The following is a 21919-nucleotide window of genomic DNA, read 5'->3' as shown; positions in this document are numbered from 1 at the left end:
AATTAAAAGCAAATGAACACCGGAAATTTTAAATGCTTACTTAAATTCAATTACAAAGATATTTCAGCAAAAAACATTATACCCGTAAACATAACATACTAAATTACTAGTCTGAGGTGTAGTACACTGGCATTGAAGTTATCTGGTATGAGGAGGTACTTATGGAATACGGTTGACAGTGGGTACACTACAGATGCAGCCTAAACATTACAATTGCCTGCATTTCAAGCTTTACACGGATGACTCAAGCGAAATACGTGATTTACAATCCACCTACAACATGCTAACAGTTGTGACGATATACACAACCTCTCTTATTATTAGTAAAAGCTGAGATTGGGGGTCAACAGAGGAATTAGATCCATTCCTTGGGGTTGATGCACGCATCCAAGAGTTTCCATTCTTCGCTTCCTTCTTCCGGTTTCTGCATACAAGATGTCATCGCCGTTTCAGTAACAATTTCGTAAGTTAAAAATTAGAGGTATCTGATATCTACTTGTTTAAAATAAAGATTCCAAAATCATACATGATCATATTCCCACCGGGCTGTCAGTGGGAGAGATACAAGAATACTCTCTATCCTGCCCCCAGTTTTCAGTCCAAATGTTGTACCCCTATCATATACCTGTGGCCGAAAAATGTTAGATAAGACATTTGATACTGATAAAAAAGAGTATAGAAGTACACTTTAGCCTATAGTTGGATTAAAAAGCGTACCAAATTGAATTCAACATATCGTCCCCTTCGCAATTGTTGCCATGCTTTCTGATGTTCTGTGAAGGGTAAATCCTTCCTTTTCTCTATGATAGGTATATAAGCAGGAATAACAGAATTTGCACATTCTGCAAGAAAATAATTGTTTAAGCAGCATGAGATAGTGACAATTAGATTTCTATCCAGTGTGAAACATCAAACTTATATTGCAAACAGTCACCAGTAGCAAAGGAAAGTAGCATCTCCTGATCATAGTCGTTCAGATCATCAAAAAATATCCCTCCAAGCCCTCTTCTTTCACCTCGATGCTGAGTGGAGAAATAAAAGGAAAATCAATGAAAACAAAACAACAGCAGCATATGCTCATGCACCAAAGTTCAATTAAAAATATACTTCAAATAAATTCATTGTAGTCCTTTACAAATATAGCAGAAGGCATCCTTGGAACATCTAGTTAGACATTATATTTTCTTTTTCTCAACTGGTGCACTACAATATGGGACCACTGTGTATGATAACTGACAAACAAGAGACTGAAACACAAGGTACAATTCTAAACTTACGCCTACTTCTTCCTTGCAACATGAAAAGTATCAAATGTTTTGTCAACGTTTAGTATTTAAGACAAAGAATATAGAATAAGTTATGCTATTGTTTGGTAAGTCAATTGGATAGGATAAGCTTATCCTATCATGTTAGTCTTGCCGGAAGTTTACCACAAGGAAAAGGTTTAGGTCATGAACACAATATGACAGATACAATTTTCCATTATTTACCCACAACTCATTTGTTTCACGACCACTACCACTACAATTGTTGTAACTAGCAGTACAACCATTGCTACTACCACCATTATTGTTGATACCATCTTTGCGCAACACGGTAATGTTCACTACATCGCCATCACCATTGTTCTTACTACAGCTAAAGTAACCAACACCATTGCCACTTTTGCAACTATTATATTCACTGCCACAAGATATATTGCCTCCATCGCTGTAGCATCACCAGACCTTGATGCCATCATTCCTATACTTCCCTTCATTGTTTCCATTATTGTCACAATTGCTACTACGACCACCACTTCTGCTGTTAATGTCATTCCCATGACTACCAATACTTTTTCACAATAGTAAATTTGTCATTTGCATACAATTTACATTATTATCTACCAGTATGCACCAAACACAGGACAATATAGGAACTTAATTTGCTTGTATCCTTTGGGAAGCCTGACTGTTAAACAAGCCTTTAAATGCATATATTTTTCATTAATATTTTTCCTAAAATGGTATTAGGACGAACAGTAAGAAGAAATGACATTTCTCAAAACAGAGCATAAACAGATAATGAGAAAAAAAAAAGATTGTCCACCCAATGTTGTCAATGAGGTCATATTTCACCCCACATACCTTCATTTTCACAATTTAAGGTTTACAAATCAAATGAACCTGTTACATTGCATACAAAAAATCAGTATCTCAGAAATCACTATCTCAGTTAATGCTAAGAAATACTTGGTGATAATTGTGTTTGCCACTTGCTGTATTTCTCACACAATAACCACATGCAGAAAACCTCCAACTATTGCCAAGCCACTTCATTTAAATTCATGGCTTCTAGATACCCCCCTGCATCACATTTTCTTCCATTCCCGTCATTTTATTCTCTACTACAGTCATTACTGTTAGTCCGTTACCCATTTACCACCATTGGTTTCTTGCTTATTAATTATTATACCCTCCAAGTCGTCATATATTAAACTCATCAAAATTAACCATAAGTCCATGTGATTGTTAAGTTTTGCTTTTATGAAACAGGCCCAAAGGCTATACTGAAAAAATACAGTAATATCTTCACTGTGTGAAAAATGTTGAAGAATAATACCTTGATATAAAAGTAATCATCACACCATTTCTTGAATCGAGGGTAAAATGTAGGCTCAAACTTGTCACAGGCACGTTTTTGAACCTACACAAAAAAGTATGATAGAAGTACATTCAGTGAAACACTTTCTCTAGAATGCATCCAATAAAATATAATAAAATCACTTGAATGATCAACTACAGCTTAATGTTTCCCTAACAAAAAAATTTCAAAACAAAAATCAAGATTACATCAAATTGATAATTTATGTTTCCAATTCAGGGTTTAATCTAGGTAATATAGAAAGTTTGAAAGACTTTATGCGACCCTGACCGAAGAGTCCTTAAGCATTTGCAGAAACCCTTTTATGGAAACACAGAGAAAGTCATTATGCGTTCAACATTTCAATGCCTGTCACTTTAAAATAACCAAGCTTACATAAACTAAACTTAAAAAAACCTACCCACGACTATAAAGATATATAAATGTACTCACTAAAAGTACCAAAACCATTAAGGTATAGTAACGTTTTTTATTTTTATAAAAGGTCATGCTAGGTATCACTATATTCTTTGGCATATCTGTTAAGCCGACACCCCAAAATACATCAAAGTATGGTAAACATTTTAACCCAAAGGAAAGTGATTTTTTTTTTTCTATCTTGTTTCCAAAAAAAAAAACGCCACTGTAGTCTTGTAGGTTCTAAATCATAAAAACAATATCAACTGATATTTGCGTTAAGCAACGTACTGAGTGGAAGTGCTTAACATCCTCCTCAAAAATATAAGCTGGTGTCAGGTCAGTCCCCCCACCAAACCACCATTGTCTAGGTGCACCAGGAGCATCTGCAAAAGCAACAGCATGACTATCAACAATAGCAGCACACTCAACAAAGGGTTCAACTCAACAACTCTATGCTCTCACGTTAACACCCCTTTGCTTTCATATTGATTAGAAAATAAAATACCGTCCTAAGATTTTGAGAATAAACAGCTGTAACAAATAAATTTTTAAAAAAAAAAAAAATCAAACTGGGACCTCGGGTAACCAAGCTGGGGAAATACTGACCAGATAGCTAAATATTAGATCAGATAAAGATTAACTGCTATTAAGGATTACAAGATTACACAGTTCCAAGCACACACGCACACAAAAAAAAAAGACCAAACAACATCAAGGAAAAAGAAAATCACGGAAGAAGTAGTATAAAAAAGAACTTATAAATCACATCACATTTGCAATGACTAGAAAGTGATGAAACCAATACCGCTAGATTGATACATAGAGCAGCTTGGAAAGAGTAAAGCATAATGTAGTTTACCTTTAGGAGCATCGGTTTCAAAATAGCGATAATTGAAATGTAGCGTAGGAGCAAACGGATTCTTTGGATGTAAAACCTGAACAGAAAGAGAACGAGGGAAGATTAATTACCCAAAAAAAAACTTAAAAATAACAAAATTAAGGCATGGGAAAGAGATGCGGGAACATACGGAGCTGATTCCAGCAGCGAAGAACGGCACAGGACCAGGTTTCTGATCGGTAGGAGCACCCTTGGCAGCACGATAAGCATCAGGTGGCATAACGCCATAAACGACAGAGACATTAACCCCAGCCTTCTCCCAAACGGCGCCGTCTTGAAGAACCCTGCTAATGCCGCCGCCGCCACCGGGCCTGGACCAAACATCCTCCTTGAACTGGGCGCCACCGTCAGCGGCCTCAAGGGCACTGCACACAGTGTCCTGGGCCTCCCTAATCATCTTCTCGAACCGGGCCCGAACGGAGGTGGAAGATTGGGCCTCGTCCACTCCTCTGAGAAACGTTTCGGGACGCTCGGCCTCCGGCGTCTCCTTCTCTATCGAGACGGTGGCTCTGACCACGCATTTTCCGAAGCTTGCGGTGTCGATTCGTGGCCTCCAAGCTCGTTTAGTGAGCGAAATCGCAGTTGGAGAGATTGAAGAAGTGGAAGCGGAGGAAGAACGAAAGGGGAAGACGTAGGAGGGAGCTGAGACAATGCTGGCACAAGGCATTGTTATGGCTCCGATTTCAATTTGATTCACAGAAAACTAACCAGAGAGGGTTCTGTTCTGAACTTGGGTTGTGATAAGGTCTTCGTTTCTCGACCCAACCCTTTCAATCAAATAACTCCAACTTTGCCATTTTTTAATTTTGCAATGGAATTTCTAAGTGCCCTTTCCACGCCCACAGATAGCATGGAAATCCAACCAGCCTCTCACATTGGTTTGGATCTAACTTCTTCATTTATTTTACTTACGTTGTTGTACTAAAATACTAACATTAAAAATACCTTTTATTTACCACCAAAGGTTTATATTATTTTTAAATTTTTCAAAATGTTTTCGAAACTACGATTCAATACTTGTTGTGGTATTTCAGCACTAACAACTTGCAAAATTGAAAAATAAAAGTCAGATGGAAAACTAACAACTTTTTATTCACGGGCAAACTATTAATATCAAATTAATAAAAATATTTATTAAAAATTAGAATTACTTGATATAAAATTATGAATTTGATGCCAACATTTAAAAATGTATAGTTTTAGAATAATCACGTTTAAATTATGACTTCTTTTTTCAATTTTCTTACTTTGTTTTAAACTTAATTATTCCTTCGGTTTTGGTATTTGTAATAAAATTTGAATATTTTTCTTAACATTTTTAAACTTAATGTAGTTCCAATATCTATTGAAAAGATTCAATGTAATTTTTTTTATGTTAAATGAGATTTAATATTGTTAGAAGTTCTAACCTATATCTCTTAAGCCTTTTTCTTTTTTCTTAATATGCATTCCCATTTTTCTTTCATTTTTTATTTTATAATATATGAAAATTATAATATAATGAAATTCCAAGTATTTCATTTTATATAATATTTAATTTTGCATATTCTATTAATATTTTTTCTTATATTTAAATTATTTCCAACAAAATTAAACATCACACCACAACACAGATAATTAAAAGAAAACACACACAAGGTTAACACACACAAGGTTTCCCGTAATGTTCATTTGTTTGGTTAATCCCTTTACAACACTTTTTCTATTAAATAATTTCATATACTCAAAAGCACAATCGAAAATGAAATACAAACAAAGTTCCTGGAATTTAAGGATTAAACATTTTCCCAAAAATAATGAAAAAAAAAATCCTTTTTTTGGAGAGAAAAAGATAAGCGAAGGAAACAAAATCCGAAAAGAAGAATAATGTAGACGAAGAAAAGGAAAAAAGAGAGTTTAACACTACATTAAGTCTATGAAGGTAAAAATAAATGAACAATTGCTGTAAATTCTATACCGAAAGAGTCATTAAACATTTATTTTTTCCCTCTCTCAAGTATTTCATTCCACTTCAAAATGGAAAGTACCAGATGACTTTTGACAATATAAAAAGAAAAAGTTAAATATATTTTTTTCTCATGAGTTTTAATAAAATTTAGAATTAGTTATTTTTAAAAAGTGTAATCAATTTAATCATTTATTTTTAAAATCCAAAAAAAAGAATAATGTAGATGAAGAAAAGGAAAAAAGAGAGCTTAACACTATATTAAGTCTAAGAAGGTACAAATAAATGAACAATTGCTATAAATTCTATACCGAAAGAGTCATTAAACATTTATTTTTTTCCTCTCGCACGTATTTCATTCCACTTCAAAATGGAAAGTATTAGATAGCTTTTGACAATATAAAAAGAAAAAGTTAAATATATTTTTTTCTCATAAATTTTAGTGAAATTTAGAATTAGTTATTTTTCAAAAATTGTAATCAATTTAATCATTTATTTTTTAAAATGTGTCATTTTGATCCTTTTAGATAGATTTTGTTAAATTTATCTTATATTTCAAAACATATTTCATAATAATATTTGAATTATTTATCCCGTTTAACATATTTATTATTTGATGTTAACTCAAATATCATGATAAAATGTATTTGAAAATATTAAAATGAAAAGTACTATATGACTTTTCACAATATAAAAAAATAATTATTACAAAATGTAGTAAAAAATATTTTAAACATCAACAAACCGAAAGTGAGAAGTATTTAAATACAAAATCACAAAACAATCAATTTTAATTCGCCTCTTAATTTGCATGAAAATGAAATGGACAAAAATATTAAAAAAAAGTATTAGTTTTTTTATTGTTCAAAATATGGAATAGAAAGAAAAGTCTTTCTTATCTCACAAGAAGAATCCTAGGTTAGCATGAAATAAAAAAGAGTGAGTTTATATATGCATATATGATTAAAATAATAAATAATTAAATATTAAGAAAATTCTGGTTAAAATTAAGTTTGTAAATTAAGTTAAAATATGTGATAAATAATTTATTTCCACTATTATTTTATTCAATTGGAAGGATAAATTATTTCCACTTTTTTCTTATTAATCTAACAATGCATATTTCTACTCGTTATTTTCCATCCTTAATATTTATTTTAATTTCCCCTTTCTTTCTCTCCACAATGAAAATGAAAATACATGTGTTTTTCTAGTTCAAAGAATTTTCTCACCTACCTTCCAGTCTCTCCTTGTAAATTTGTAATTTTCAGTGTAAAACAATATTATATAACAGGATTTTCTTAATTTAAATTACTAGAAAAAGAAAAATAAAATTGTAAAAAGTCAAAAGAAACCCGGGTTCTAGGTTTTCTCTTTCGCCCACCGCCACGCCACCCCTCACTCTCAGATTCAAACGTTTCCGAGGTGAGGCAGAGGCTGAGCCACCTCTCTCTTTCTCTCTCCGACCCATAGTAGTTTTCCCATTTGATTTTAATTTCTCTATCTATTGGAGTTGGATTTTGGTTTGGGGTGGCAGATTCTCTTCCCTGCCACGCCACCTTCTCTGTTTCTGCTAACAAAATACAATTTTTTGTATTCCTTTCTGTAGAATGGGAGCTGGGCGTGAAGTCTCTATCTCACTTGATGGAGTGAGGGACAAGAACCTTATGCAACTCAAAAAGCTCAATCTCGCTCTTTTCCCCGTTCGTTACAATGACAAATACTATGCCGATGCTCTCGCTTCCGGCGAATTCACCAAACTAGGTTCTTTTCTCTGTTACCTCATCCTGCATTTTTCTCATTATTTCACTATCTTATTCTTGCCACCTGTTACATATTTCTTAATTTCTTTTACTCCTCGCCTGTGTATTTCTGAAAAGGCTACTCTACCGGGTTTATATTCACCATGTTAGGCTTCCTGCTGGGGAACCCATTTGAATGAATAAGTAAATGAAAAAAAACTTACTCTTGTTTCAATTATTACCTCCAAAAATAGCTTCGTGGATTGCCAAAAGATGTACTTCATTGATTTTTCCTTTTGTTTGATACCGGAGCATGAATTTGACAATGTCATCTTGGCTTGTCTATTCCCTTTGAGGTTTCCTTAAGCTATTACTGTACTTGAGTTTCTGCTCACTCTAGCAATTTAGCTTCCTTCACTTATTAAAGTTAAATATTCCAATTGCACTGTAGGATAGGTCTTATAATCCATTACTAGCCATTTCTCTATTTGAAGATTTTTTTTATTCTGGGTGTTGCAAATTAACCATTGCTTACACTTACTAATTTTTGGGCAATAACTTTTTTTAATCTTAAAAAGTATCTATTGACTGAACCACCCATACCCTCTTGGCATTAATAGCAAAAGCTTGGTTTTTACCTTTTTATATTAGTTTAATTCAATTTTCCTTTGATTTACATTTCAACCGTACTGGAATGATTCTGTTTGAGGTAGCTGTCTCACCTAATTAGATAAGGCTCTGCTGTTGTCACTTCTTTGATTGATTCGAGTTTCTTGTACATTCTGAATTCGTAGTGTCTATCTTGTGCAATTTCCTTCATGCCTTTCTAACTTTGTTGATTCAAAAATACAATAACAACGGGCAAATGGAACTCCTTTTCAAGAGTTTTGACTTGGACATCTGAACATATAAGACCTCTTGGTTTTTCCTTTTGTAGTAATTCGATCAAAGGCTTGCCTCCCTGTTCCGATGTGTACTCTCACTCGAGTAACCTTAATCTAATTCTCTATTCTATCTCTGGTCTCTTTTATTTCCTTGTTTTGCCTCAATTGACCATCATCTCAGTTTCTGCCTTCAAAGCTTTTTCCTTAAAGGTTCAAGCTTTGTACCTCACATCTTTTAAGTTTCTATTTTTCCGCCCATGCTCTGTTATGGGTTGCTATTAAGGATTACTTGTGTAACTTATTATGAGTTGTATGTAACCTCATGATTATGAATTTTCTATTTTAGTTAGTTGAATTTTGTGATTTAGGTTACTTATGTTATCTGTCATTTTCTATGCACATGTATATGTGTAAATATAATTTTGCATTTTTAGTAGGATGTTATGATTAATGTTACGACCCTAGGATATATAATTTGTATTCCCTCCCTGATCTGAGCTAGGATCTTCATTTGGCAACATTGGATATGCTGACGGTTTGGAGAGAGCACTTTGAAAATTGATTTTTTTTCCCTTTTTCTGTATTTATAGAGGGTTTCCTTAATCGGACCAGCTTGTTTGATATCTCTGTTCTTTCGTTTGTGCTTGATGATATGGGTGATACCCAAAGAAGGGATGGGTATACAATACAAAGGACATGTAGAATGTATCTATAACTTGCCAAAGATTGATTGTTTTTCCTTTGTCTTTCAGCATACTATAGTGATATATGTGTTGGAGCAATTGCGTGCCGGCTGGAGAAGAAGGAAGGAGGGGGGCAAGTTCGGGTTTACATCATGACATTAGGCGTTTTAGCACCTTACCGTGGACTTGGTATTGGTAAGAAAGAAACTGAATATCTTCCCCTGGTGATCTACTTAACTTGATCTTTTTTGTTAAGGACTACTTGGTGTGGATACTTGTTTCAGTAAAATACAGATTAATGGTTTGTCATAAAGTGCAAGCTTCATATTGGGAACATTTTAATTTTATGTACGTTCTCTATGCAAGTTTTTGTGATGTGATTTTGGGGGTTTATGCAGGGACAAAGTTGTTGAATCATGCTCTTGATCTTTGCTCCAAGCAAAACATTTCTGAGGTGTACTTGCATGTGCAGACAAACAATGAAGATGCCATAAACTTCTATAAGAAATTTGGGTTTGAAATTACAGAAACAATCCAGAACTATTATACAAACATTACACCGCCAGATTGCTATGTTCTCACAAGGTACACGGCTGCAAGCACAGCGAAGAAATAACATTTTAGCCAGTTATTTGAGGGGAAGTGATCAGAGATTGTTGCATTGTTTTATGGGTTTTGCCATTAATGTATTACACTAAAGTTTTTCATGTCCAATGCTAGATTTTAAACAGTAAAGTTAGCTCAAAAAAAGAAGCACTTGGAGATCTCTTGCTAAGGTACAATCTATGCTATTTATCCCGTTTACTCACATCACCCTCCAGTCTTGTCGTTTTCGTCAAAAACACTATTAAATTACAATCCGGTGTACAAGGATATCTAGAAACAATAGTCTAAAACGGAGGCGCATAGAATTAACTAAAAAAACACATCAATACACTGTAAACCTAATTTAAATTTATACTTAAGCTCCTAGTTGCATTTTATAACCATTGAACTGAGTCATGTGCCCTGTTTGGTCGGGATTATCATCTTTTACTGTGGGTTTTTGGTTGTGGAAAAAAGGTCTAGTTTTATAGTGTATAGTTTAAATGAATGTCCCACAAAAAGTATTCAAATTTGTTAAGAGGAAATGTAAAGTTGTGTTAGCAACCTGAACTATAAATTAAAAATATTAGCAAACCAAGCTTAACATGTTACTTAACTTTACTTTTTTATAGTTTGGTTTATGTGCTTGATTTTTGTTTTTCTAGGTTTATCTATGTGTTTAATTTTTTATAATGTTTAAATGATTAAATTAAGTCTTTTGTAAAAACAAAAACCTTCTATACATAATAGAAGTGTAATGTTAGTGTTACAAGCCATTTATTTTTATATATTTACAAAAAAAATGTAATATTTTAAAAATAATCAAACAATGCAATCGAATTGTTAGATTTTTAGAGTTGTTTTTTTAATACTCTGCTTTTTTCTCTTAATTAATTTATATAGATTAATGTCCGTTTGCATTTACGTTATATTTTCACAACTTTTATTCCATTGAATTTCTAAATAAATTTTAATGTGATAATTAATAAGATTAAATTTTAAGCAAAGATTAACTTCTGGAAACGACATTTGCATCAACTATATTCAATGAAGTTAAACCAAACTACATATGATGATTACACAACAAACATTTTATTTATAAGAAGTGCATTACATTTGCATTATAAACCAATGTTAATTAGTCATGGATGTCATGAAGAGACACATTGATCTGCTATTCCAGTCACAAAACAAAACGAAATACAACCAAAAAAATATCCAACACGTAAAATTATATATTGTGACTATCAAACTGAGTCGTGATTTTGGTTAAGATAATCATGTTTTATATAGAAATACAAAAGAAAAATAAATATAATACATGATTTGGTTCAATTTATATATTAATAAGAAATGAAAATTGAACCAAATTGTGAAAAAACGTGTTTTCCTTAAAAAACTTGGTCTAATTGCTTTTTCATTTGATCTTCTCAGCTTCTAAAATTTACTATTAAATAATATCAAATTTTCAAACTTTTGAGATTTATATATTTATACCATGAGTCAAGTACCAACATATTAACGTAAAAATATATAAATTCATATATAATATGATAATAATATTTTTTATTTTGAAAATAAAATCTGCCTTGCTGGTGATACAGAGTTTTATGTCTCTAGTGTATCAAATGAGTTTATTGTTTTTTTTTTTTAAATCTATAATAGAACAAACATAAAAAAAAAGATACAAAAAGTCATAATTAATTTCATAGTAAGGGAGAAAAGAGAAAAAAATTTGTATAAATTATTATATTATATAAATACAATATATCGAAATAATTTGAACCAGCAAGAAAGAAACAAACAGTTATCTCGACATTTTAATGTTACACATCCTAGGTGTTTTATTTTTGTGACCTGTGGTGTTACCTATGTTAAAATTCTGACATGTGGAAAAGATTCATCCTTGAAAATTTGGGAAGACGTTATCCAGAGAAAATAAGAAACAGGAAATAATATCCAACCCTTATCGGATTCATGACATTACGTGTACACACTTGGTTGGAGAACAAGATCATAATCTCATCCTCACTGCACTGCATTGCGCCATGCAATATCCACCATGAGTTGGATACTGGTCGTACATGCGGGCCAAAGTAGTAGTGGTTCACCTTCCTCCATATCTTCCACCCCTTTGGCTTTTTAGTGGTTCAAACACATAAACCTTCACTTCCATTACTCTCTTTTGCTGCACAAATTGCAATCGCAACAAAGGAGTAGTAGTAACCAACCACCATGCCTGCACAAGCTCTGCTATCATCTTCATCTCTCGTCCTCTCAGCAGAGGCTGCAAGACAGAGTCTCGGACCAAGATCACACCAATCTCCGGTTACCTTCTCCCGAAAAGCCTCCTTCATTGTTAAGGCAGCTTCTACTCCCCCTGTCAAGGTTTCTTTTCTTCCTCTCTCACTCCTTTTTTTCTCTTCATCTGCATCTGAAGTTTCTTCTACTTAACAAAGTTTCTTCCTTTTTGAGTTCAGCAAGGAGCGGACAGACCTTTATGGTTTGCATCAAAGCAAAGTCTTTCTTACTTGGATGGCAGGTAAAAAAAAAAAAAAAAATCCTATTTTTGAACGAACTACTGATAAAGTTGTGGAATTTAGAAGAAGATTTGGTTTTTTGCAGCCTTCCCGGTGACTATGGATTTGACCCTCTTGGGCTTTCAGACCCTGAAGGAACAGGGGGGTTCATCGAGCCGAAATGGCTAGCGTATGGTGAGATCATCAATGGTCGTTTTGCAATGTTGGGCGCAGTTGGTGCCATAGCACCTGAAATTCTGGGCAAGGCTGGTCTGATCCCTGAGGAGACAGCACTGCCATGGTTCAGAACCGGTGTGTTCCCACCCGCAGGAACATACAACTACTGGGCAGACTCGTACACGCTGTTCGTGTTGGAGATGGCACTGATGGGTTTTGCAGAACACAGAAGATTCCAAGACTGGGCGAAACCAGGGTCTATGGGGAAGCAGTACTTCTTAGGACTAGAAAAAGGTCTCGGAGGTTCTGGTGAACCAGCATACCCCGGAGGACCTTTGTTCAACCCTCTTGGTTTCGGCAAGGATGAGAAATCGTTGAAGGATTTGAAGCTGAAGGAGGTGAAGAATGGAAGGTTGGCTATGTTGGCGATCTTGGGTTACTTTATTCAAGCTCCTGTCACAGGTGTTGGTCCATACCAGAACCTCCTAGATCATCTTGCTGACCCTGTGCACAACAACATCTTGACCAGTCTCAAGTTCCACTGATGTATCATATGTTGTTACATATTCTTTACTGTCTCGGTTGTTGGTGTTGTTGTTGTACGCAGTTACCAAAACTCAATCACTTTTCTATATCCTCTCTTTGCTCTTTGGTACTGTATCATCATCATCATGATCTTCATCATGGACATTTTGTTCCTTGGTGTGCCACTTCTAAGAAATGACATGTAAAACAATTACAAACACTTCACAGCTTCTGATATCTCTTTTTTCTGGCTAGATCAACCTTCCCCTCTCTTTTTTATCAACATTTGGTTGTGTAATTTGTTAAGAAAGTACTTTCGCTTTTAACATCACAACAATTTAGTCATGAAAAAAAATTATTCATGTCAATAACAAAAGATTAGTTGTTAAAATCAAAGTTTATTAAAGCAGGCCCAGAAATTCATTGCTTCCTTCACTCGCATAATTATTATCTGCATTCTACCAATAAGAGAAAAAGACTCGTCTTTGCTGTTGCAAAATGAAGAAAAATAAGTGTTGAATAATGCTGCATGGAAAGAATATGTTTTGGAAAATTTATTATAGAATACATTTCATATACTCCTCAAATTAGGTTTTGGAAATCATATTCCAGAAATTTTATTCTGGAAATTTTGTTCCGAAAATGTTATTTCGGAAATTCTGAAAAGTTTGTATAATCTGAAATCACATTTCGGGATAGCAAGATGTCATTTTAAAAATTTGAGAGGTGTGCAAAGAAATTGTAGAGGTGCAGAAAGTAAACCTTAACTAAAGGGTTCAAGAGTAACTTCAAACGGGAATTTTGAGCCGAAGTTGGGCCTGACTAGGCCCAATCGTACAGTAAGAAATAATCATTTTGGCGAGCAAACGGTTAGTGTTTTGTCTATTCTCGTTTCTCGTAATTTTAATGAATTTACAAAAAAATAAAATAAAATTTGAACACGCGATCATTTTATTTCTACTGTTCAAAAGTAAAAAAAAAAAAAAACACGGAAATGTAATATCAATATTTATCTAAAAGTTAAAATGAAAAGACACATAAATGCAAATAGGATATCCATAATAATTATAGATAGTTATATATTACTCCATTTGCATCTAACCACCATTTGCATCTGTTGCGTTGTGTTGAGCATTGAGATCTGTATCGTCAGAATCCATGGTAACTTCAACGCTCTCTCCTCTCTAATCAGATCTCTGCATTTCACTTTCCAATGTGTTCTTGATGATGCCTTTTTGCTTTTTCTTGCTCCCATATTACGCATTCTTCGTGTGTTTTCTTCTCGTGTTATTGTTACTTGTTAGCTTTTTTATTGGAGTTGTTTCGTGTTGTAGTTTATTCTTCTCATCTGATTTTCTGTTTGTAAGTTCATCTGCGTTGTTGTTTTCTTTCCTCACGCTTCACATTTAATAGATCTGATTTCGGAATGTTCATGTCGGGTGCTTGCATTTTATTCTTGCTTGTTTAAATTTCTGACATCTCATGTTAAAATGTTTTATTCTGTTGTAGATTTCGTGTTGAATGCATCGTCCAAGTTAGGTTAATTATATTCCTGAAATTTATTCTGGAAATTATGTTTCCAAATTTTGGAAATTGTGGAAAATTTTCAGAATATATAATCTGAAAGTTGCATTTTCAGATGACAAAATGGTCATTTTAAAAATTGTTAGGGGGTGCGTGAAGAAATTGTTGAAGTGCAAAAAGTAAAAGCCTCAACTAAAGGGTCCATGAATAACTAAAAACGGGATTGTTGAGTGAAGTTGGGCCTGACTGGGCCTAATAGTACAGAAAGTAATAATCATTTTGTGACGGTTAGTGTTTTTTCTATTCTCGTAATTTTCACTTATGGAAACAGAACCGTGGTCGGTTGTCCATATTTCCAATTATATCCTTAAATAGATTTCATGGTGTATTAAATTTGAATGGATCCTACTTTGGGTATATAATGAATTTTAAAAAAATAAAATAAATTTTGAATACGTGATCATTTTATTTCTACTGTAAAAATATATATGTAAATGTAATATTAATAGTTATCCAAAAGTTAAAAAAAAAAAGACATATAAATGCCATAATAATTATAGACGGTTATAAATTACTCCATTTTGCATCTAATCTCCATTGTCAGAATCCATGGTAATCTCAACGCTCTCTCCTCTCTAATCAGATCTCTGCATTTCAGTTTGCAATGTGTTCCTGATGATGCCTTTTTTCCTCGTTCTTCCTCCCATATCGATTAGTTACGCATTCCTCGTGTTTTTTCTTCTCGTGTTGTTATTACTTGTTAGCTTTTTCGTTGGAGTTGTTTCCTGTTATAGTTTATTCTTGTCATCTGATTTTTTGTTCGTAAGCTCATCTGCGTTGTTGTTTCCTTTCCTCACGCTTCACATGTTATAGATCTGATTTCTGAATGTTCATGTCGGGTGCTTGCATTCTATTCGTACTTGTTTAAATATCTGCCATCTCATGTAAGTGTTTTATTCTGATGTAGATTTCGTGTTGAATGCATCGTCCGAGTTGGGTTAATTTTTTGACATTTGGTGGATAATGGAGGTACCAACCAGGAGAAAACCAGTGATCTACTGTGTTTGCCTTTTCTTCATTGTCAATTTTTTTCTTCAAATTAGCGATGCATTTTATCTTCCGGGAAGCTACATGCACACTTACTCGACTGGAGATCACATATATGCGAAGGTTAATTCATTGACCTCTATTGAGACTGAGCTTCCCTACAGCTACTACAGTCTCCCTTACTGCAAGCCGCTTGGTGGCATAAAGAAAAGTGCTGAGAATCTTGGAGAGCTCCTCAGGGGAGATCAGATCGATAACTCTCCCTACCTTTTCAGCATGAATGTTAATCATTCAATCTACCTCTGCACTACGCCCCCCTTGAGCGAGGTTGAGGTAAAGCTACTGAAACAAAGGACTCGTGATCTGTATCAAGTAAATATGATCCTTGACAATTTGCCTGTTATGAGGTTTGCCAATCAAAATGGGATTAAGATCCAGTGGACGGGGTTCCCTGTTGGGTACACGGCACCGGATGGTAGTGCAGATTACATCATCAATCATCTCAAATTCAAAGTCTTGGTTCATGAATATGAAGGGAATGGTGTTGAAATCATTGGGACTGGGGAGGAAGGTATGGGTGTTATTTCTGAAGCTGACAAGAAGAAGGTATCTGGATATGAAATTGTTGGCTTCCAGGTAATCCCTTGTAGTATTAAGAGGGATCCTGAAGTCATGACCAAACTCCACATGTATGACATTATCTCTTCTTCAGACTGCCCAGCTGAGCTAGACAAGTACCAACCAATTAAAGAGCAAGAGAGGGTAGCATTTACATATGAAGTTGACTTTGTGAAAAGTGATATAAGATGGCCATCGCGTTGGGATGCTTATTTAAAGATGGAGGGTTCCCGGGTGCATTGGTTCTCTATCCTAAATTCACTCATGGTGATTTTTTTCCTAGCTGGTATTGTCTTTGTCATTTTTTTGAGAACTGTGAGAAGGGACTTGACACGGTATGAGGAGTTGGACAAAGAGGCACAAGCACAGATGAATGAAGAGCTTTCTGGATGGAAGCTTGTTGTGGGTGATGTTTTTAGGGAGCCTGAAGGTTCAAAGCTTCTTTGTGTGATGGTTGGGGATGGGGTTCAGATTCTCGGAATGGCTGCTGTGACAATTGTTTTTGCAGCCCTGGGTTTCATGTCACCAGCTTCCAGGGGAATGCTCCTAACAGGGATGATAATTTTATATCTCTTCTTGGGAATTGCTGCTGGATATGTCAGTGTACGTCTGTGGAGGACCCTTAAGGGAACTTCAGAAGGGTGGAGATCAGTTTCCTGGTCATCTGCGTGCTTTTTCCCTGGGATTGCCTTTATTATTCTCACGACACTGAATTTTCTTCTCTGGGGCAGCAAAAGTACTGGTGCTATTCCCATTTATCTGTATTTTGAGTTGTTCTTCCTCTGGTTCTGCATTTCAGTGCCACTTACTCTCATTGGAGGATTTATGGGCACAAAAGCTCAGCAAATTGACTATCCTGTGCGAACTAACCAGATTCCAAGGGAGATTCCTGCACGCAAATATCCATCATGGCTTCTTGTTCTTGGTGCAGGAACTCTTCCATTTGGAACCCTTTTCATTGAGCTTTTCTTTATCCTTTCCAGTATCTGGCTTGGGAGGTTCTATTATGTATTTGGTTTCCTGTTGGTTGTTCTTCTACTGCTTGTTATTGTTTGTGCTGAAGTGTCGGTGGTCCTCACATATATGCATCTTTGTGTGGAAGATTGGCGGTGGTGGTGGAAGTCGTTCTTTGCTTCAGGCTCTGTTGCTCTTTATGTCTTCTTGTACTCCATTAACTACTTGGTTTTTGACCTGCAGAGTTTGAGTGGACCTGTCTCGGCTATACTTTATCTTGGCTATTCACTGCTCATGGCAATTGCAATCATGTTGTCAACTGGAACCATTGGCTTCCTTATGTCATTTTACTTTGTGCACTACTTGTTCTCATCAGTAAAGATAGATTGAAGTTTGCTTCGCTATCTCTCACCAACCAAGCAAAAGGCATGCTGGAAGAGGGATTTTTCTTAATTGGTATAACTTTTGTGTAATTCTTTTTTCTAGTTTCATTTCTTTGCAACATAGTGAGTGGGAAACAGATGTCTTGCTGATTATTGCAGTAAATAGTTGTCAATCGATCTTATGTTGCTATGCGAACTACTGTTTGTTCCCCTTTCTTCCTGTCACCCGTAAGTGGTTTACTTGTTCAGTTAGTGTTTGGTATCATTTTGTTTCATGTGATTTAGTTTGGTAAAGTTGCTTGAGAAAGATGTAATTGCACGGATGGTCTCATTCCTTGTTCATTCAAACAAGTACTGATTAAGAAAAATTAAATGGATACTTCTAGGTGTCTTCAAGATTTCTACAGCATTTGGTAGTTCGAATTGTTTGTGTTCAAGGATGCGAAAGGGACTTTCTAATTAACTATAGACTATAGCTTTTGGTTAGTTATCTATATATCTAGCTTAGTATTATAAATTACATCAAGATTTCTATTTTACATTTCTTGAAGATTTCCTCTTCTTGATGTTGAGGACATACGTACATATTCCCGATGGATGTGGAAAATATTAAATAAATTATAAATGCATTGAACATTACATTAGTCCATTAGTGACTCTTGGACAGAATTGGATGTATGCCTACATTCTCTTAAAGACAAAACAAGTTCAATGGATTTTATACAAATAACTGAGTCTTATTTTAATGTCGACGCCTTTATCTTAATATACATGCAAAATTATTTTATATGTTAATAATCACATAAATTTGTCACACATTAAAAGTAATGACATTTATTTTTCATTTAATCGTATAGATAAAACGTATAAGAGAAGTCCATATTAGTTTCTCACAAATAGTTATTCAAAATAAAAGCGTAAATCATATCACGAAAAATCCCCCTGGCTAGTTTTTGTGGAACATTATATTGGGATGGGAACCCCGTTCCAATCTCTTAGACATTCCAGAATTGGGTCAATTATCTTTGCTTGACACATGGCTGTATATACTTTTTCGAATTCTTCATCTGGTGAGAGAGCTTTTTCGCCTGTGAGCAACCTTATCCCTAACTCTTCCCTCACAAATTTGTACAGTGGATATGACCTGCACTCCTTGATTCTGTTTGGAATTGTTGGATTGCCGTTCTCATAAGCCACCCGTGCACTTTCAATTTCCTTTGGCAAGAGAGACTTCAATTCTTCTTCAAAAGCTCCAATCTTCTCAAAAGTCAACAAACTCACATTCTTGTCATTAATGACACTGCTGTGTGCTTGCTCATAAAGTACCTGCTTCAGTTTTGGCATCAATGGGTACCGAACATTTAAGGGATCATCAATGTAGGAAAATACATATTCTCTATCGACCACTTTAACTAACTCTTCCTCGGTGAGTCGAAATGGGTTAATTTCTTCTTTGTCTTCAGTACTTAATGTTTTCAGTGCAACTCTGCTTACAGTACTCTTGACAGTGTTCTTGAAAATTTCCTCTAAATGCCTCAAGTCAATAGCTTGGCAGAGTGCAACCAGATAAGTTGAAGACATAAGCTTTAATATCTCTATGGCATCGACAGTTTTCAGAGCCGAAATTAACCCCAAGGAGTTCACATCTTGGTTGTGCTGCTCAGTACTTTGCACATGGCTAGTTACTGGATTTGCCAGATATTGAAGTTCAGAACAATAAGCAGCCATGGCAACTTCAGATGCCTTAAAACCATAATCCAGACTTGGATTTCTACCAGCAGACAGGTTTGATGGTAGCCCATTACTATACAAATCATTGTCTAGTTCAGTAAATTGCGCAAAGATGAGTTTGCCGATTGAAGCAACAGCTAAACGTGCATTATCCATTGAAACTCCAATTGGGGTGCCTTGGAAATTACCACCATTCAGAGCTTTATCACTTGTGACATCAATCAAGGGATTGTCATTTACCGAGTTTATTTCCCTTTCAATTGATTTGGTCGAAAATCGGATGACTTCAATCTGTGGACCAAGCCATTGAGGAGAAGTTACAAGAGCATAACGTTCCTTTTTAGGCTTCTGCAATGGATCTGGCTGTTGCAGTTTAGCATTCTTGACATAAGAGCTTCCATCTAGAATGTGCTCCATAATAGCAGCAGCTTCAATTTGACCAGGATGGTACTTCAGCTTATGTATAAGGTGATGTGTAAACTCTGGCTTTCCCTGCATGACTTCAGCAAAAACTGCTGATAGAACTTCTGCCAACAAAGCTAAAATGTTTGCCTCAAAAAGCACCACAGAAGCTACACCAGACCCAACGCCTGTGCCATTTACAAGAGCAAGACCTTCCTTGGGCTTCAACTCTAAGAACCCACTTTCTAAACCTGCTAAATGGAAAGCTTCCTTAGCACTGAGGGACTCTCCAGAGGGTCCAACAGCTTTACTGTTTCGCCTACCGGTTAGCAATGCAACAATGTATGACAGAGGAATTAGATCACCAGACGCAGTAAGTGTACCACGTAAGGGTAAGATTGGGGTGACATTCTTGTTCAGGAGTTTGGTGATAGCTTCTAAGATTTCAAATCTAATACCCGAATACCCTTGAAGAAGGGTATTAACCCTCACAAGCATTGCTGCTCTGGTTGCTGATTTTGGCAGTGTATGAGACAACTCTGTTTCGTAGCCAAATATAGCGCAATTTAAAAACCTGGGAAGGAAAAGGGGTAAATCCATGTATACATAAACCAAAAGAAGAACTTTATATAATTCTAATGCAACTTTGTCTGATTTTTTTCATCAGGTGAAAGTGATAAACTCAGAATAATCAGTGTTTTGACTTTGACTAGGAAGTTGGATAATTGCTACAGATTCTCTAACACAGATACATTCAGAATGAAGCAAAGCAGAGTTTTTGATCGTCACCTAACCATTTCCTTCTGAAGAGCAAGGCCATCTTGAGTTTTCCTGTTGGAGGAAGCACCAAAACCAGTGGTAACACCATAAATGGGAGTGCCTTTGTCGATGTTATCCATGATCCACTTGCAGCTAGCTTCAACCCCTTCCCTTGCAGACTCTGAAAGGTCAACCTTAGCCTGCAAGTAATGGTTAGCAACAGCAGCCACCATTGACACAGTGAGCTTCTCCTTTCCACCCACATGGATCACTGCCCTCCGGTACTCCGCCGCCATCCTTTTCACTTCCTCCAAGTGGCTACCCTTAAGTGATTCCGCCGCCTCACCCCAGTTAAGAGGGTCTGCGTCACTTTCACTACTACTAATACTACCCTTTTGAGGAGTAACGGTTGCCATGTTCCAAATTGCTGAAACTAGCACTGCGAGAGATCAAAAGTTGTACATGGAATAGAAATTTCAAAGCTTTAAGTAGAGGGCAGCGCTTGGTTGGTGAATGAATACCTCTATGTGCTGGGGTAGGTGGTTAGGTATCTCTTTGAACTTTGATGCATCAAAATTCGTAAGTGTTGGTCACTATAGATGACCCAGTCATTTTGGCAGCATACAACCCTAAAATGAAAATGAATAGAGGTTACCAATTCTGCAATACGTTTGAATGCTTCAACAATTCAAGCACAAAAACAAAACGACAATGATTAAATCATTTTTTCTTTCTGTCATCATCTCTGATACGTTGTTATTGAAATTCATACATATTGACTTGTTATACATTGAATTAAAAATGAGTTATCTCAAAGAATTAACATATTTCATTAAGTATTATTATACACAAACATAACGTTTAATCTATAAATTAAGTGAATTGTATTTAGTTTAATCAATATTTAAAAAACGTTTTTTTTTTCAATCTAATCTAATTCTATCCATAATAAGTCAAGTTAAGCCACGAACGTTATTTACATCTTACTTATAAGTTTGAAATTCAAATAAATAAAAACATATCTAAACAACTGATTAAACTTTTCTCTGTAATGATGAAATGTTTTTAATAAACTTTGAAAATTGCTTATATATAAATAGTTATTTTAATAAACATATGTAAACAATTGATTAAACTTTTCTTCATAAAGATGAGAGGTTTTTAATGAACTTTGAAAGTTACTTATATATAAATAATTGTATTTTAAAAAGAAATTAGCACATCAAGGATGCTCTTTTAAAGCGTCGTTTTGTTTTTTTCTTTAAATTTTAAAGTATTTAAAAAAATATGGTTATAAAATTTAGAACGGAGTCTTGTGATTGGTGTATTACATAAGCAGACAATTTGTTTCATTACACATGTGTTTATCTATTTGACTTTTTCCTCTCTAAAATATATAAATTTAATCCTCAAAATTAGACACGTAACATTAAATTACGGTGATAATTCCCACAATATTTGTCTGAAAAAATTTTGTACATCCTTACGATATAACTCAAAA

At 34.9% G+C, this 21919-nt stretch overlaps 5 protein-coding genes across 9 annotated transcripts; 3 read left to right on the top strand and 2 right to left on the bottom strand.

The window, feature by feature from the left end:
* Window positions 1–2: 2 nt before the first annotated feature.
* Window positions 3–4791, bottom strand: LOC114194137 (oxygen-dependent coproporphyrinogen-III oxidase, chloroplastic). Its single transcript, XM_028084211.1, has 8 exons — window positions 4071–4791; window positions 3902–3977; window positions 3331–3425; window positions 2602–2685; window positions 935–1022; window positions 718–842; window positions 527–625; window positions 3–424 (listed from the first exon to the last, which is right to left on the bottom strand). The coding sequence occupies exons 1-8, from the start codon at window positions 4605–4607 to the stop codon at window positions 356–358; spliced, it is 1173 nt and encodes a 390-aa protein (XP_027940012.1). The 5' UTR covers window positions 4608–4791; the 3' UTR covers window positions 3–355.
* A 2423-nt stretch (window positions 4792–7214) lies between these two features.
* LOC114193344 (N-alpha-acetyltransferase 50) lies at window positions 7215–10002 on the top strand. 2 transcript variants are annotated; one of them, XM_028083094.1, is made up of 4 exons: window positions 7215–7310; window positions 7495–7649; window positions 9264–9389; window positions 9593–10002. In XM_028083094.1, the coding sequence occupies exons 2-4, from the start codon at window positions 7496–7498 to the stop codon at window positions 9808–9810; spliced, it is 498 nt and encodes a 165-aa protein (XP_027938895.1). In that variant the 5' UTR covers window positions 7215–7310; window position 7495; the 3' UTR covers window positions 9811–10002. The 2 variants fall into 2 exon arrangements, with proteins under 2 accessions (XP_027938895.1, XP_027938896.1); XM_028083095.1 differs by having other exon boundaries at window positions 7281–7357.
* Window positions 10003–11858: 1856 nt separating this feature from the next.
* LOC114195313 (chlorophyll a-b binding protein 8, chloroplastic) lies at window positions 11859–13232 on the top strand. Its single transcript, XM_028085731.1, has 3 exons — window positions 11859–12167; window positions 12260–12321; window positions 12405–13232. The coding sequence occupies exons 1-3, from the start codon at window positions 12015–12017 to the stop codon at window positions 13018–13020; spliced, it is 831 nt and encodes a 276-aa protein (XP_027941532.1). The 5' UTR covers window positions 11859–12014; the 3' UTR covers window positions 13021–13232.
* Window positions 13233–14076: 844 nt separating this feature from the next.
* On the top strand, window positions 14077–17922 carry LOC114194439 (transmembrane 9 superfamily member 12-like). 3 transcript variants are annotated; one of them, XM_028084639.1, is made up of 2 exons: window positions 14077–14161; window positions 15492–17922. In XM_028084639.1, exon 2 carries the CDS (start codon window positions 15548–15550, stop codon window positions 17531–17533), a length of 1986 nt encoding a protein of 661 aa, XP_027940440.1. In that variant the 5' UTR covers window positions 14077–14161; window positions 15492–15547; the 3' UTR covers window positions 17534–17922. The 3 variants fall into 3 exon arrangements, with proteins under 3 accessions (XP_027940440.1, XP_027940442.1, XP_027940441.1); XM_028084641.1 differs by lacking the exon at window positions 14077–14161 and adding an exon at window positions 15062–15136; XM_028084640.1 differs by lacking the exon at window positions 14077–14161 and adding an exon at window positions 15135–15239.
* Window positions 17923–18344: 422 nt separating this feature from the next.
* LOC114194438 (phenylalanine ammonia-lyase class 3) lies at window positions 18345–21081 on the bottom strand. Of its 2 annotated transcripts, XM_028084638.1 has the most exons (3): window positions 20940–21081; window positions 20449–20857; window positions 18345–20233 (listed from the first exon to the last, which is right to left on the bottom strand). In XM_028084638.1, exons 2-3 carry the CDS (start codon window positions 20832–20834, stop codon window positions 18490–18492), a joined length of 2130 nt encoding a protein of 709 aa, XP_027940439.1. In that variant the 5' UTR covers window positions 20835–20857; window positions 20940–21081; the 3' UTR covers window positions 18345–18489. The 2 variants fall into 2 exon arrangements, with proteins under 2 accessions (XP_027940439.1, XP_027940438.1); XM_028084637.1 differs by lacking the exon at window positions 20940–21081 and having other exon boundaries at window positions 20449–20933.
* Window positions 21082–21919: the final 838 nt, after the last annotated feature.

The sequence above is a fragment of the Vigna unguiculata genome, chromosome 8 (genome assembly GCF_004118075.2).
Source record: "Vigna unguiculata cultivar IT97K-499-35 chromosome 8, ASM411807v1, whole genome shotgun sequence".
In the NCBI taxonomy this organism is placed as follows: Eukaryota; Viridiplantae; Streptophyta; class Magnoliopsida; order Fabales; family Fabaceae; genus Vigna; species Vigna unguiculata.
Note: the sequence above shows the minus strand (reverse complement) of the source record. Positions and strands in the feature narration are given on the sequence as shown.